This window comes from Cotesia glomerata, linkage group LG8 (genome assembly GCF_020080835.1).
Source record: "Cotesia glomerata isolate CgM1 linkage group LG8, MPM_Cglom_v2.3, whole genome shotgun sequence".
Lineage (NCBI taxonomy): Eukaryota > Metazoa > Arthropoda > Insecta > Hymenoptera > Braconidae > Cotesia > Cotesia glomerata.
The window spans coordinates 4,919,905-4,936,899 of record NC_058165.1 but is presented as its reverse complement, the minus strand read 5'-3'; the positions used below and the strand labels follow the sequence as shown (position 1 = coordinate 4,936,899).

Sequence of the window (16,995 nt, the reverse complement as noted above, 5' to 3'; positions counted from 1 at the left end):
CAATTTATTATGATAAATATTTAGGCTGCACTCGAAAATATCTCTAGATACATAATTAAGAAATGACCTTGTATCTTGTGAACTATTGACGTTTCTAAAGATATAAGCTCATCTTGATGTTATGCTCATCGAGACTTTTCATTTGAGTATCCACATGCATTTTTTATATATTTTATATACATCACAAATATATCAAATATCATATGTACAAAATATATATAAAAAATGGATGTAGGTACTCAAATGAAAGCTCATGATGAGTGTAACATCGGGATGAGCTTATATCTTCATAAATGTCAATAATTAAGAAATGAACTTGTATCTTGTGAACTATTGACATTTTTAAATATATAAGTTCACCCCGACATTATACTCATCGAGACCTTTTATTTGAGTACCCACATCAATTTTTCATATATTTTATATATTTATATATATTACATATATGTATATATGAAAAATATATCAAAATACATGTGAGTACTCAAATGAAAGCTCTTGATGAGTGTAACATCGGGATGAGCTTATATCTTCATAAATGTCAACAATTAAGAAATGAACTTGTATCTTGTGAACTATTGACATTTTTAAATATATAATTTCACCCCGACATTATACTCATCGAGACCTTTTCTTTGAGTACCCACATCAATTTTTCATATATTTTATATATTTATATATATTACATATATGTATATATGAAAAATATATCAAAATACATGTGAGTACTCAAATGAAAGCTCTTGATGAGTGTAACATCGGGATGAGCTTATATCTTTAAAAACGTCAATAGTTAAGAAAGTACACTACAATTTAACAAAAGTCATTATTTAATAAGGCAAAATTGTATTTATTTATAGTTTACAAGTTACGGCAGTCACATAGTGACTGCAAGATTGCTAGTTATTATTCTTATTCTTATTCTTCTTCTTCTTCTTCTTCTTCTTCTTCTTCTTCTTCTTCTTCTTCTTCTTCTTCTTCTTCTTCTTCTTCTTCTTATTATTATTATTATTATTATTATTTGTTTTTTTTCTATTTATTTATTTCTATTAATTTTTTTCTAGGTATAAATTCTCTGGGTCATTACCAAATAATTTAGATAATGATCATGATTTTATGCTGGTAAATAACAACAATGTATTAACGGATACAATAGCTGGAAATTTAGGTGGTACTTTACCACATAAAAAGTCTTCAGTACAATTCAATGATGAGGTGACTGATTTCAAACAATATCGACTGCAAACTCTCGAAGGCGACCCTTGGGAGTATGTTTATACATTTCTATTATATTATTAAATAATAGATGTAATGCAAATTATTAAGTTATTTGTTGTTGGTGTTAGATTTAATTACTACCTTAAAATCTAATTATTCTCATGGAAAATTTAGCAAAAATAATTATACAGAAAATTCGAGTTATATTTACCGTTTTGACGGTCTCTGGTTAGCAAACAATTATATTGTTTATCTTGTTTAATTACTGTTGGTACTTATACTTATTTTACTAACGGGTTGTCACAGAATGCGGAATTATTTTTTTATTTTTATTGTGATTATTTGATTTAAAAATTTACATTTTTATTTTATCTTTTTCTAAAAAAATAATTTCAAATATTTTTATGTATTTTTAATTTTTTTTTAATTTCTAAATGTTAATTTTTTTGCCATAATTTATTTGTTAAAAAAATGATTAAATATCTTCTAAATTAATTTTCATAAATTTTACTTTAAAATAAATTAGCAAAATTTTTAACTAAAAAAAATTAATGAAATTGCGCCTTTAATTTTTTTTTATAAATTTTTTTTTTTTATATTTTTGGTGTAAAAATTAAAAATTAAATTTTATTAACGCTCTCAGTATAAAAGCTCTTTTTCCATTTTAAACAAAAAATTTTTTTTAATAAAAAAAAATTTAGCTTTCTTTCAAAGAAAGTTTAATCTTCAGCAAGATTAACGACGCTTGTTCAAATATTAAAAAAAAATAGTTTTATGAGTTTTATCTTCCTTTCGCAAATAAAAAAAACTGAGCAGAGAGCGTTTCTACAGAGAAAGTTGGAGCATTAAATTTAAATATTAATATATAATGATAAAATTTCTAGGTATCATCAAAATGACATTGACATAGTGCGGTGTAAGCATGGAAATTTGAATTTAGTAAGAAAAAGTCAACATAATAATACTGAAGAGTATATTCCGTCCAATAATCAGCATTATGACTCGGAATTTATGGGCACGTTGCCTAAAAGAAGAATCGATCCAAAGTGGTGTGATCCAACAAGCATCCAGTCGATTGTTCAGCAGTATAATCACCACGAGCCCGGTGAAATAGACTCGAATTATCCGCAGAATGTTAAAATTATTCACAAGCCCACCTGTGAATTGATGAAGCATCATCGTCAGCAATTAAAACGTCTTGATGATTTTAATTCAAAGCCTACGTCAAGTGAACATCAAGATCAAGGATACGCGTCTGAGCGATCGCCTGAAGATGAACATCCGCCTCTATTAGCAATTAATCCAGGTAGATTATGCATACGCTCATCGGATCATTTATTTTATCGATAATCCCAATTAATCTTTCATTTTTTACAGTTTGTTTCTTATCATTTATTATTTTCATTAAAAATAATAATAATAATAAATTTTAAAAATCATGACCATGACAAAAGTTAGAATGCACTATTGATCGTTGGTCCGCGCAACTTCAAACTAGGCCACAAGTTTGTGCGTCACTCTGCGTAGTTATTTAATATTATTCTTGATAAATGTATATTCTTTTTTAGATAAGATTATTTTAATTGATTTTATGATAGTGAATATTATTCTTCTGCGTATGCAATTGATAAGTACTAAAAGAAAATTTTTTTTTTTTTTAGAATTTATTTCACTACAAATTAATCATATGATTCAATTTATAAAATAATTTTATAAATTTTTATAAATGATGAAAATGCATTTTTTTTATGCATAAATAATATTACAAAGAATTTTATAAAAAAATATTTCTAAGGTAAAAGCCCCTATTATTGAAGCCCTCACTATTGACGCCCTATTTAATTTTATTATTTAATTATTAAAATCTGTTAATAATCACAATTGTTGATATTTCATGACAATTTTATATATTTTTAAAATTAAAAAATAATAAAATTTAATTCCAAGGTATAAACTATTTACTGCAAAAAATTTCATTTTTTCAAGTAGGCCAAAACTGCTTATACGTTTGTAACTTTTTAACAATATTGTTAAGAAAGACCTTATTTTAAAATCCAGATTTCTCAATGTTTTTTTTTATGTAATTGCATTGCTTAAAATTATTTTAGATTATTTATAGTCTAAATAACCATATGATCATTTATTTATACTTTATCGAGTTAAAATTAATTTTAAAATAGCGGATGTCAATGATGGGGACACAAAAATTAACTTGTGTCAACTAACGACATAGGCCATAATGTAAGGTAACTTTACTCCCCTCAACATACATATCAGTGTATTAATGTTTACATACTGTCATGTGATTTTATAAGAATCAAAGTATTTGAGACTAGAAAAAATTGCTAAAAAAAAACCTGGTAAAGAATATAGAAAAGCTAGGTCTTAAACGGTTTTTAAAATTATAAAAATTATTGATAGTTTTGCATTAGTTAGTTAAAATGATTAAGATAAAAGCTCCTATTATTGACAGGGCCCTCCCACTATTGACACTCTATTTAATTTTATTATTTAATTATTAAAATCTGTTAATAATCATAATTGTTGATATTTCATGACAATTTTACATATTTTTAAAATTGAAAAATAGTAAAATTTAATTCCAAGGTATAAACTATTTACTGCAAAAAATTTCATTTTTTCAAGTAGGCCAAAACTGCTTATACGTTTGTAACTTTTTAACAATATTGTTAAGAAAGACCTTATTTTAAAATCCAGATTTCTCAATGTTTTTTTTTATGTAATTGCATTGCTTAAAATTATTTTAGATTATTTATAGTCTAAATAACCATATGATCATTTATTTATACTTTATCGAGTTAAAATTAATTTTAAAATAGCGGACGTCAATGATGGGGACACAAAAATTAACTTGCGTCAACTAACGACATAGGCCATAATGTAAGGTAACTTTACTCCCCTCAGCATACATATCAACGTATTAATGTTTACATACTGTCATGTGATTTTATAAGAATCAAAGTATTTGAGACTAGAAAAAATTGCTAAAAAAAAACCTGGTAAAAAATATAGAAAAGCTAGGTCTTAAACGAATTTTAAAATAATAAAAAATATTGATAGTTTTGAATTAGTTAGTAAAAATGATTATTGTTAATATAAATTTAACTGTAATAAAAAACCTGTTAATAATAAGGTCAATGGTATGTCAATAATCGGCTCTTTGAATTTTTTGCGCTGTCAATAATACATACATTCGACCTGTTGGTTTTAAGTTGATATAATAATTATTAAATTTATTGCTATTAAAATTAATTAATTAAATTATATAAGTAAAAACAATGATTAAGGTGTTCTATAAAAAAAAGTTGGCAATATCGATTTGAAACACGATAAAAAAATTCAAATATTAATGATCACTTTTATAGTGTCAATGGGGGCTTTTCTCTTAATTTAATTTATAAAATAATTTTCTAAAGAATAATTTTATAAATGATGAAAATAATTTTTTTTTTTATGCATAAATAATATTCTAAATAAATATTTCTATTGTGAAGTATTCCTTTTATTTTATTTTATAAAAAAATATTAAATTTTTTTTCTAAATAAAAAAAAGCAAATATTTTGATAATTTTGTAAAGTAAAAAAAATAATAATTTAGCTCGATTGTTTATAATTTATAACAATAGCAAACAGATTTAATTTAAAATACAAGAGCATGGATGAGAATTCGGAAATCCGGTTAGAGGCGAGTCTAATATATAGTAAAGTATATCCGGTAGTGATTGTCGTTGGCTCACCTTTTTGAAACTTACAATTCAGGTCACTTCTTGATTTATTTTTTTTTGCACTATCTCAAAGTTTAAATTACAAAAACATTATATACTTGTTTATTTTTTTTTTTTTTGAAAATAAATAAATGAGAATAGAACTCTTTGTTCACTTTTCATGAGGAGTTTAGTTGTATTTTATATTTTAAAGGATATAAGATAAGGATATTAAAGTTTATTGATTTAATTTTGTGATTGCAGAGAACACATTTCAGGTGACCTTACAGAAAAGTAGCCGTGGTCTTGGATTGAGTGTTTCCGGCGGTGGAAAATCAGGCCCGGTTAGAGTTAAAAGACTTTTTCCCCAGCAGCCAGCGGCGCTTTCCAATAAACTCGAGCCTGGTGATATTCTTTTAGCGGTTAATGGAATTACACTTACTGGTCTAACTAATTATGTAAGTAATGAATTAGTTAACTTTTTTAAATTAATTAATTACTTACTTTAAGTGAATGTCTATTTTATTTTTTTTTTATTTTCTGTAAATTTTATTACATTCAATATTAATTTTTATCAGAGTAAAATTGAATTATTTTTTTCTCATGACTAATCTACATTATTAAGAGAATAAGAAAAATTTTGTTTCTCGGGTAGTCATATGATAGAATCGGTTTTTTTTAGTGAAATTTAGTGTCATTGCAAAGGTTTTAACTCAAATATGTGCCTTTCTAAGGTTTCATATCATTCTCACCGATAGTCAATTTATTGTGATAAGTACTTAGGCTGCATTTGGAAATGTTCTATCTCTAGATACTTAATTAAGAAAAATGACCTTGTATCTTGTGAAATATTGACATTTTTAAAGATATAAGCTCACCCCGACATTACACTCATCGAGACCTTTCATTTGAGTACCCACATCAATTTTTCATATATTTTATATATTTATATATTTCACACATACCATACATATAAAATATATGAAAAATGCCATGTGGGTACTCAAATGAAAGGTCTCGATGAGTTTAACATCAAGATGAGCTTATATCTTCATAAATGTCAATAATTAAGAAATGACCTTGTGTTTTGTGAACTATTGACATTTTTAAAGATATAAGCTCACCTCGACATTAAACTCATCAAGACTTTTCATTTGAGTACCCACATCAATTTTTCATATATTTTATATATTTATTTATATGAATATATGAAAAATATATCAAAATGCCATGTGGGTACTCAAATGAAAGGTCTTGATGAGTTTAACATCAAGATGAGCTTATATCTTCATAAATGTCAATAATTAAGAAATGACCTTGTGTTTTGTGAACTATTGACATTTTTAAAGATATAAGCTCACCTCGACATTACACTCATCGAGACCTTTCCTTTGAGTACCCACATCAATTTTTCATATATTTTATATATTTATATATATATGAATATATGAAAAATATATCAAAATGCATGTGGGTACTCAAATGAAAGCTCTCGATGAATGTAACATCGGGATGAGCTTATATCTTCAAAAACGTCAATATTTAAGAAAGTACAGTGCAATTTAACAAAAGTCATTATTTAATGAAGCAAAATTTTAATTTTTTATAATTCACAAGTCACAGCAGTCACAGTGACTGCAAGGTTGCTAGTATTGTTTATTTAAATTTACAACTATTTTTTTTATTTCTTTGAAATTTTTTATCAAGTATGTAAATAAAGTTTTTTAATCAAAAATTATTTTTGAATACTAACAAAAATTTTTTAAATCATAGTGCTTGCTGTTAAATTTTTAAGAAATTTATTTTATAAATTTCTTCGTAAGATATAAATTTTTTAAGGAATATAAAAATTAACTAACAATAAAAAAACTTAATTTTTATTTTAAAAAAAAAATTTTTTTTTCAAAATATAATTTTTTATTATTATTATCAATGTTTTTTTTTTTTTTTTTTTTTTTAACTTGTTTAAAGTCGCATAAACTACTAAGGTCATGAGCGACTACGGTAGGGGGTAAACTTTTGAGATTGGAACTCGTTTTATTTTTTGGGCTGAGCAGAATATAATAATACACATAAATATTGAAAATATTCATTGGTGTACGCCGGACTCGAACGAGGTCCAATGCTTTGGTAAGCAAGGGCCGGATCCGATAGGGCTACTGCGCGCCTTATCAATGTTATTATTTTTTTTTTTTAAAGATATGCGATTAATTAAAATAATCCTTCATAATTTCCTCTTAAGTAATATATATCAGTTATGATAACATAATTTTTTAAATATAAATATTTTTATAAAAATATGTTTATTGTTTTTTGTATTCAACAACGTAAAGATAAAAAGTTTTATTTTAAAATTAAATTTATAGCAAAGATTTAGAAAGAAAAATTGTAGAAAATTAAATTTGTTACAAAGAAAGTTTTTGCTTTGAAACGTAACTCAGATAAATTTAAACCAATAGAAGTAACGAAGTATTGATCGATTTATTGTAAATATAAGTTACTTTTTTTTTGTTCGCTATATAAATTAAATGAAATGTTTTTCTTATTTAAATTAAATTTTTCAATTAAATTCATATTAATATTTAGATTTTTTAAGTGAAAATTTTTATTTATTCACTGAAGCTATTAATTTTATAATTTATAAAGATAAAATAGTTTCATGATTTAATACTGTTTGTTTTTATAATTAAAATATTAATGCGCATTTGTAAGCTGGTAAAGTAAACTCATGTAATTTAATTACAATAAATTATAAAATTTTATAATTTCTGCTTGAAATTATAAAGTACGACCGTTCATCAATGCTCTGTAATTCACTAAATAAGATTAAAAATTAATTATTAAAAAAGAGAGTGCAATTCATGTCAGTACTTAATTTTTTAAATTATAAATTAATAAAAAAAATATTATTTTTGTCAAATAAAATTAACAGAAGATTTTTAAAAATAAAAAAAAAAATTACTCATAAATAAATATGAAATTTATTTTAAAAAAATTATTTAAATATGTAAATTTTTAAAAGTGAATCTAAACTTTGAATTATTAAGTGAATATTTAAAATTAAAATCATAATAATTTATTCAACAGGAAGCACTGGAAGTACTGCGTACAACTTCAAATACTGTTGAATTATTAGTATGTCGATTACCTGGTGAACCTAGTATTACACCACCAAAAGCACCTCCAACTCCACCAACACGCCGAGAAGCTTCATTGCCATCCCGTTTTCTCAAACCCGTACCTCCTCTTAATATCGAGCCATGTGGTGTAAGTATAAAATTTATATTATCAAAACAACTGAAAATTCATATTATTGTTCTACTTTAATTATTAAATACTAGCTGTTACTCGCCCGCTCCGCTAGGCGCTTTATAGAATTGTATTTTTAAATCTAGACTTGAAATTTAATTAGAGTATTGTTTTGACTTGCACAGATTCTCAATTCTATCGAATTGGCATGCACCTTTTGTCTATATAATTATTCTAGCTAATATTCATTGTAACTTTCAATGTGCAATCATTATAACATTCCCGTGTCTTTCTTACAAAAATGAATAATAATTGATTTGAAAAAAAAAATTTGTTATGAGCATTGAAAGTTGAAATTAAAGAAATTGCAGGTCTCATAAGTGAAGAAATATGCCTAGTATATAAACATAACCAATAGAATTAAAAAATTTCTTTTAAACAAATGACAATCGAATAGAATAAATTTAGTTACAATAAAAATTCATTATTTCTAAGTCAAAAAAATATAGGCTCCGGATAAGTAATCACCAACATATCATATACTAAAACCTTCTCCGAAACTCGCTGCATCTTATGGTATAAGTATTATTTCGATCGATTTAGTAGTTTTCACAGTATAACCGGACAAAAAAAACCGGCTCTCCATTTATTAGTATAGACAAATAGATAGATTTAAATTAAATTATTAGTAAACTTGAAAGTATGAAAAAAAAACTCGAATCTATATAACCAGAAAATAAGGAAAATTTTGTCTCCGGCATTAATTGTTATACTTTTCTTTTGCTTTTAATTCCATTGTTAATAAAATAACATTAATTATAAATAAATAAAAATAATAAAATAATGAAAAAATTTATTCATTAGAATATTTTTTTTTCTATATAATATTTTTTTTCTATATAGAAAAAAAAATAAATTGAATCAAGAAAATAATTATTAAGAATTTTATCGTCTTGATTTGAGTTAAAAAATTTTTAAAGTAAGAAATTGTTATTGATATAAGTTAATTTTTTTTTCAGTGTAATTTTTATAAATTATAATCTATATAATTAAAAGAGTAAGAAAAATTTTGTCTCCGGCGTATTTATATGATAAAATGAGTTTTTTAAATTAAATTAAGTATCATTGGAAAGGTCGAGACCTGAATTAGTGCCTTTTCAATGTTTCATATGCTTTTCTAAAATAGTTCATTTTTTATGATAAGTTTTCGAGGAGTTATAAATAGATAAGAATTTCACGATAAACAAAATTTGTTTATTTATTTATTTTCTTTTTTACATGTCGATGTGGTTATTTGTCAAAAATTAATTTATAAAATTAAGAGACTAAAAAAAATTTTTTAACGGGTATATTTTTATCGTAAATTGGGTTTGATATTTTTTCAGCGATAGTCATTGATGATTTAAATAGTTGAGAGAGTAAGAAAAATTTTGCGACGAGAATATTATTATTTTTAAAGGAATTTTTATAGTTTAATTTAGTATCATCAGAAAAGTCTTGATAAGAATTAGTGCCTTTTGGTTTTATATATTTCTTAGTATTCAATTTTTTATGTCAAGTTTTTGGAGGAGTTTTTAACAGTTCGTTGGTTCTATAAATTTATTCCGTCACATTTGTTCATAAAATTATTTGTAATTGATCCTATGATAGCAGTATTATTTTTAAAATTCATTTATATGACTAAGAGAATAAGGAAATTTTTGTTTTTGGTGAATTTATATGATAAAATGAGTTTTGTAAATTGAATTAAGTATCATTGGAAAGGTAAAGACCTGAATTAGGGCCTTTTCAATGTTTCATATGCTTTTCTAAAATAGTTCATTTATTATGATAAGTTTTCGAAGTAGTTGTAAATAGATCCGAATTTCGCGATAAACAAAATTTGTTTATTTATTCATTTTGTTTTGCACATGTCAATGTGGTAATATGTAAAAAATTAATTTATATAATTAAGAGACTAAGAAAAATTTTTTAACGGGTATATCTTTATCGTAAATTAGGTTTGATATTTTTTCAGTGATAGTCCTTTATGATTTAAATGATTGAGAGAGTAAGGAAAATTTTGCGATGAGCATATTATTATTTTTAAAGGAATTTTTATAGTTTAATTTGGTATCATCAGAAAAGTCTTGATAAGAATTAGTGCCTTTTGGTTTTATATATTTTTTAGTAGTCAATTTTTTATGTCAAGTTTTTGGAGGAGTTTTTAATAGTTTGTTAGTTCTATAAATTTATTCCGTCACATTTGTCTATTAAATTATTTGTAATTGATCCTGTGATAACAGTATTATTTTTAAAATTTATTCAATAAGTATCCAAACTACTAGTGTGATTATAAATATAAAAAAATCATTAAACCAAAGTTTTCTTATTCATAATCCGTAAATCTCGGCAGTCGCATCGTGACTGCAGATTGCTAGTTTATATCATCCTTAAATTGCATCCATCTGAGCCTAGATAATTGCCAATTAAAGCAGTAACTAAATTAGTTAATTAAAAATTTTCTTATGACTTGACACGATTGAGTTAACTTGAAAATAAATGAAATAAAATTATTAACAGGAATTCGATATTGAAATGACGAAAGTAGCTGGCAGCTTGGGATTTACCTTGAGAAAGGTCGACAGCAGTGCTCTAGGTCATTATGTAAGAGCATTGGTACGTGAACCGGCATTGAGTGACGGGCGTATTCAACCAGGTGATAAAATAGTTACGGTGGATGGTGTACCACTGTCTCCAATGAGCCATGAAGAAGCTGTTGCATTATTACGTCAGTGTGGTCCTAGAGTTAAATTACGTCTTTACCGCGATTTAACTCAAACTCCAGTATCGGCACTATCACCAACTGAACCTGACCATCCTTTACGTCCACCACGAACTAGCCTCAGGTAAATAGATACATTTATTAATTACTGACATTCATTTGATTTCTATTTAGTCTGTATTTACAAAAAATTATTTATTGACTTTAAGAATTTTAATTCTTAATAAATAATTATGTTGTTACCGGAAATTTGGAATTTTATAGTCAATTTATTATGATAAGTATTTAGGCTGCACTCGAAAATATCTCTAGATACATAATTAAGAAATGACCTTGTATCTTGTGAACTATTGACGTTTTTAAAGATATAAGCTCATTTCGATATTATACTCATCGAGACCTTTCATTTGAGTACCCACATGCATTTTTTATATATTTTATTTACATCACATATATATCAAATATCATATATACCAAATATATATTAAAAATGCATGTGGGTACTCAAATGAAAGGTCTCGATGAGCATAACATCAAGATGAGCTTATATCTTCATAAATGTCAATAATTAAGAAATGACCTTGTATCTTGTGAACTATTGACATTTTTAAAGATATAAGCTCACCCCGACATTACACTCATCGAGACTTTTCATTTGAGTACCCACATCAATTTTTCATATATTTATATATATTATATATTTCACAAATACCATATATATAAAAAAATGCATGTGGGTACTCAAATGAAAAGTCTCGATGAGCATAACATCAAGATGAGCTTATATCGTAAAAAAAATGTCAATAATGAAGAAATGACATTGTATTTTGTCAACTAATGATATTTTTAAAGATATAAGCTCACCCTGATATTACACTCATCAAGACCTTTTATTTGAGTACCCACATTAATTTTTCATATATTTATATATATATTATATATATATATATATATATATATATATATATATATATATATATATATATATCAAAATGCATGTGGGTACTCAAATGAAAGCTCTTGATGAGTGTAACATCAAGATGAGCTTATATCTTCATAAATGTCAATAATTAAGAAATGACCTTGTATCTTGTGAACTATTGACATTTTTAAAGATATAAGCTCACCCTGACATTACACTCATCGAGACTTTTCATTTGAGTACCCACATCAATTTTTCATATATTTATATATATTATATATTTCACAAATACCATATATATAAAAAATGCATGTGGGTACTCAAATGAAAAGTCTCGATGAGCATAACATCAAGATGAGCTTATATCGTAAAAAAATGTCAATAATGAAGAAATGACATTGTATTTTGTCAACTAATGATATTTTTAAAGATATAAGCTCACCCTGATATTACACTCATCAAGACCTTTTATTTGAGTACCCACATTAATTTTTCATATATTTATATATATATTATATATATATATATATATATATATATATATATATATATATATATATATATATATATATATCAAAATGCATGTGGGTACTCAAATGAAAGCTCTTGATGAGTGTAACATCAAGATGAGCTTATATCTTCATAAATGTCAATAATTAAGAAATGACCTTGTATCTTGTGAACTATTGACATTTTTAAAGATATAAGCTCACCCTGACATTACACTCATCGAGACTTTTCATTTGAGTACCCACATCAATTTTTCATATATTTATATATATTATATATTTCACAAATACCATATATATAAAAAATGCATGTGGGTACTCAAATGAAAAGTCTCGATGAGCATAACATCAAGATGAGCTTATATCGTAAAAAAAATGTCAATAATGAAGAAATGACATTGTATTTTGTCAACTAATGATATTTTTAAAGATATAAGCTCACCCTGATATTACACTCATCAAGACCTTTTATTTGAGTACCCACATTAATTTTTCATATATTTATATATATTATATATATAAATATATAAATATATATCAAAATGCATGTGGGTACTCAAATGAAAGCTCTTGATGAGTGTAAAATCGGGATGAGCTTATATCTTTAAAAACGTCGATAGTTAAGAAAGTAAAATGCAATTTAACAAAAGTCATTATTTAATAAAGCAAAATTTTTATTTATTTATAGTTCACAAGTCATGGCAGTCACATAGTGACTGCAAGGTTGCTAGTTATTATTATTATTATATATTTATAAAAAAATTTTCACTAAACGTAATATTAAAAAATTATAATTATTTCAGAAAAGAGGCTGTAGATATGCTGTGTGATTTAGCAGTTCGGAAATTATCACCAAACGGATCAAACGGATCAATGTCACAAAATCCAACGGCAACTAATAGTTCACCTAGACGATTGCGTCGTCCTGCATCAAGAACGTCTATGAATGATGAAAAAAATGATAATAATGATACACCAAGCAATAATAATTTAAATTTAAATCAAAATAATTCACAATTAAATAATAGTAAAGCATTACGGCCGAATTATCTTAATTTATCAAATGGTGAATTAAAGTCTGAAATGAGCGATGATCAAAATATTGAAACAGTTAATCTGTTAACTATTAATGCTAATGATTGTGTGGAAATAGATGAGTATTATGATAACGACACGTTAATTGGTGATATGCAGGATAGTAATTTACCGCTTGAACCGGCATCAATGCCACCATTAGCATTCGATACTGATAATAACACCTCTGATGCTAATTTCAGTTATAAAAATCCTGCGTACCAAAGTGCTAATCCGACTTGTAGTGGCAATGATAATATTAAATCCAAAGGTACATATTCTAGTGATAAAAACATTCCAGGTGTGTATTCAAAAATTTTTTTATTTTATTAATAGAGTCATGTGAGGCAAGTGTGCGCACTTAAGCATTCAAATTAGAGTCAAAATTAAACGATAAGCATAAAAGGAAAATAAAAATATATCTCTGATCGAGTAAAAAGAATAAAGTCTAAAACTTTAATACCGAAAAAAAAATAAATTAATCCGAATGATTAAAAATGCGCACACTTACCTCATGTAAGGTAAATTTGCACAACTAAGGGAACTAAGTGGATTTTTAATTCTCTAAGCAGAATGATTTTAATAATACTTACATAACTTTATTGAGACATAACATAATTTGAAATTTTATGCTAAATAAAAAGCTCAAGTACATTATTGACAGAAAAAATAATTAATTTACTTTAGGTACTATCCTTAGTACAGTGTGACAATCTTTGCCTTGACAGCAAATTTTACCTTCACGCTACTAGGTTCTTAATATTTTATTTTTTAAGGTAGTTGTCGTGGTTAAGGCATACTGTCAGAAAATTCTTGTATCCTTATTAAGGACATGATGATACAATTACCCTAAAAATTTGAAGTCGATTGATTACCTATAACCCGAGATGAATTCTCTTTATATCTTTAAAAATATCTATAATTAAGAAATTACACTGTATCTCGTCACCTAATGATATTTTTAAAGATGTAAGTTCATCCTAATGTTACCCTTATCGAGACCTTTCATTTGAATACCCACATGAATTTTTTATTTATTTTATATATTTCACAAATATCAGAAATATCATATATATAAAATATATAAAAAAATTCATGTGGGTACTGAAATAAAAGGTTTCAATAAGGGTAACATCAGGATGAGCTTATATCTTTAAAAATATTAATAATTGAACAATTACGTTGTATCTTGTCACCTAATGATAATATTAAAGATTTAAGGTAGTTGTCGTGGTTGCGGCATAGCGTCAGAAAATTCTAAATTTTTGTATACTTATTATAAGGACATGATGATACAATCACCCTAAAAATTTAAAGTCGATTGACCACCTATAACCCGAGATGAATTCAATTAAAAATTGGATATTTAACATTGATTGCATACGTTCTCTGCAGTTCTGTACCAGTTTCTTAGTTATAAAAAAAAAACTAACTGTCAGAAACTTTCAAAAAACTGACAGTCTTTTAGTGTATTTATTGTGAGTTTAAAAAAAAATAAAAAAAATTTTTGACTGTCTAATTATTTATAAATAACGGATTTAAGTTCAAGAATTTATGAAAAAGTATATATCTTCGGAGTCGGACAGAAACAATTGTATGGGTTGCGTCCCCACGGGTACAATCTTGCGTAAAAATTATGGATTACTTAGCTACAAGCCCATATATTTTTGCGGCGCGTTTAATCTCTAATTTTTTGACAATATTGTACCATGACAACTACCTTAAGTAAACGAATGATACCGTATGGATTTTCCTGAAATAAGCTAATTTTCTACCAACAAACTTTTAACTTTCCTACACATATCATAAACTTCCCCTTTGCGATTCATAAATAAAGGAGTTGCGCACACTTACCCTATATGATTATACTAAATACAATTTATTTAAGCGTAGTCAAAATTTTCTTAATTAAATAATTTGCAGTTTATCAAATTTAAATAATTAAAATTTAAAATTTTACATTTAATATTAAAAAAAGTTTTAATACGCTCTATTATGAATATTACAAAAGTTTGAATGAAACTTTTTCTGGATAGAAATTTTTTTTAAATAAAATTTTATCAGAGTAAAAAAAATTACTCACTTTATTATTTGCAGTATTTTAAAATGATTTTATAATAAATTTTAATATTGCATCAAAAAGTTTTCATACAATTTGAATTAAACTCTTGAAAGAAGAAATGAAGAAATATAACTAAAGAAAAAAAATATTATTCATATATTCATGAATGTAAATTATTTTAAAATAAAAAATATATTACCATGATTAGACTACAGTATACGATAAAATTATGCATTAAATATAAAATTAATAAAAAAAGTTTCTAATGATCTACTGTTTCAGCTAAATCGTTTAGCCTTCCGAGAGCTGGTTGAATTGTAAATTGAGCTTAGTGTCAAGTGATATTTTATCGCTGTATTAACGAATAAATTTAGTTCTGTCCGTTACAATTATATAAATAATTGTATGTGTATATATTACACGAATTATTTAGTATCACAAATGTTTATGGCATCGTGAAAGTGATAGACTTATCCTTATCAGTATTATATGGTAGGGGAAGGATTATAGAGGGGATAATATTGTATTAATAAAAATGGCGGATCTTTAATAGGTGGGTTGTTAGTTAAGGTATACTACATTTTATTTTTTTTTATTTTTTAGGAAAAATTTCAACTGTTCAAGATCCCGCTGGCAGTAAAAGTTTGCTGAAGTGGAAGGGTGTTATGTTTGCACCAGACGACAGTAATGAGAACGGTGATAATACAACTAAAAATGACAATTTCAATGGTACTGTTACTAAGGAAGATAAATACAAAGACTGCGAGGTAATTGTTTATTGTTTATTAATTATTTTTTTAATTTTTTAGAATTTAAAAAATGTTTTTTTATGTGAAATTTTTAATTAAAAATTTTTTTTCAATTTATTTCACGCTATAAAATTTATTATTTTTTAAAGATTTTTTTATTTTTATGAAAAATAATGAATGTTTTGTGGAATCTTTAATTTTATTTTAAATTAACAATTACATAAGTGTTTAACTCGCAAAAGTCCTTGAATAAAATTAATGAATTGAACATTTTTAATTGCATTGAATTATTGCATGACTTTATTTTAAAATAAATTATTTTTATTGTTAAATTTAGTAAGTATTTAATTTTGTTCATTTTTTTTTTTTACAATTGAGGATTTTAAATTTAATATAAAAATTTAAATAGTCACTTGTTTTATGAATTAAATATTTGTTATTGAGAATTTTTGAATTTTTGCTGGTAGAATTAAAAAAAAAAAATTTTAATAAATATTTAATGACATTGAATTAACAGATAATTCTTTTAGTTTTTCTGGAAAATAAATTAAATTTAAAAAATTTATTGTTAAGAAATTGATTTCATAATTTTCGAGATTTTCTGACCATGGAATTTTTTGAATAAATTTTTTCGCTCTAATTTATTTGTTGAAAAAAATTTTTTTAATTATTTATTTATAAATAAATAAATTATCAGACGTCTCTCAATTTCAGTATCATATA

General features: G+C 25.1%; 1 protein-coding gene across 3 annotated transcripts in view; it reads left to right on the top strand.

Moving 5' to 3' along the window:
• The window catches only part of LOC123270612 (putative uncharacterized protein DDB_G0282133), a 40,416-nt gene that overhangs the window by 21,727 nt on the left and 1,694 nt on the right, over window positions 1-16,995 (top strand). For all 3 annotated transcript variants that reach the window (XM_044736743.1, XM_044736745.1, XM_044736744.1), the window contains exons 3-9: window positions 1,065-1,268; window positions 2,103-2,524; window positions 5,208-5,401; window positions 8,031-8,210; window positions 10,755-11,080; window positions 13,191-13,762; window positions 16,127-16,290. In XM_044736743.1, coding sequence (XP_044592678.1) covers window positions 1,065-1,268; window positions 2,103-2,524; window positions 5,208-5,401; window positions 8,031-8,210; window positions 10,755-11,080; window positions 13,191-13,762; window positions 16,127-16,290 — 2,062 coding nt within the window. The remainder of the gene's footprint in view (window positions 1-1,064; window positions 1,269-2,102; window positions 2,525-5,207; window positions 5,402-8,030; window positions 8,211-10,754; window positions 11,081-13,190; window positions 13,763-16,126; window positions 16,291-16,995) is intronic.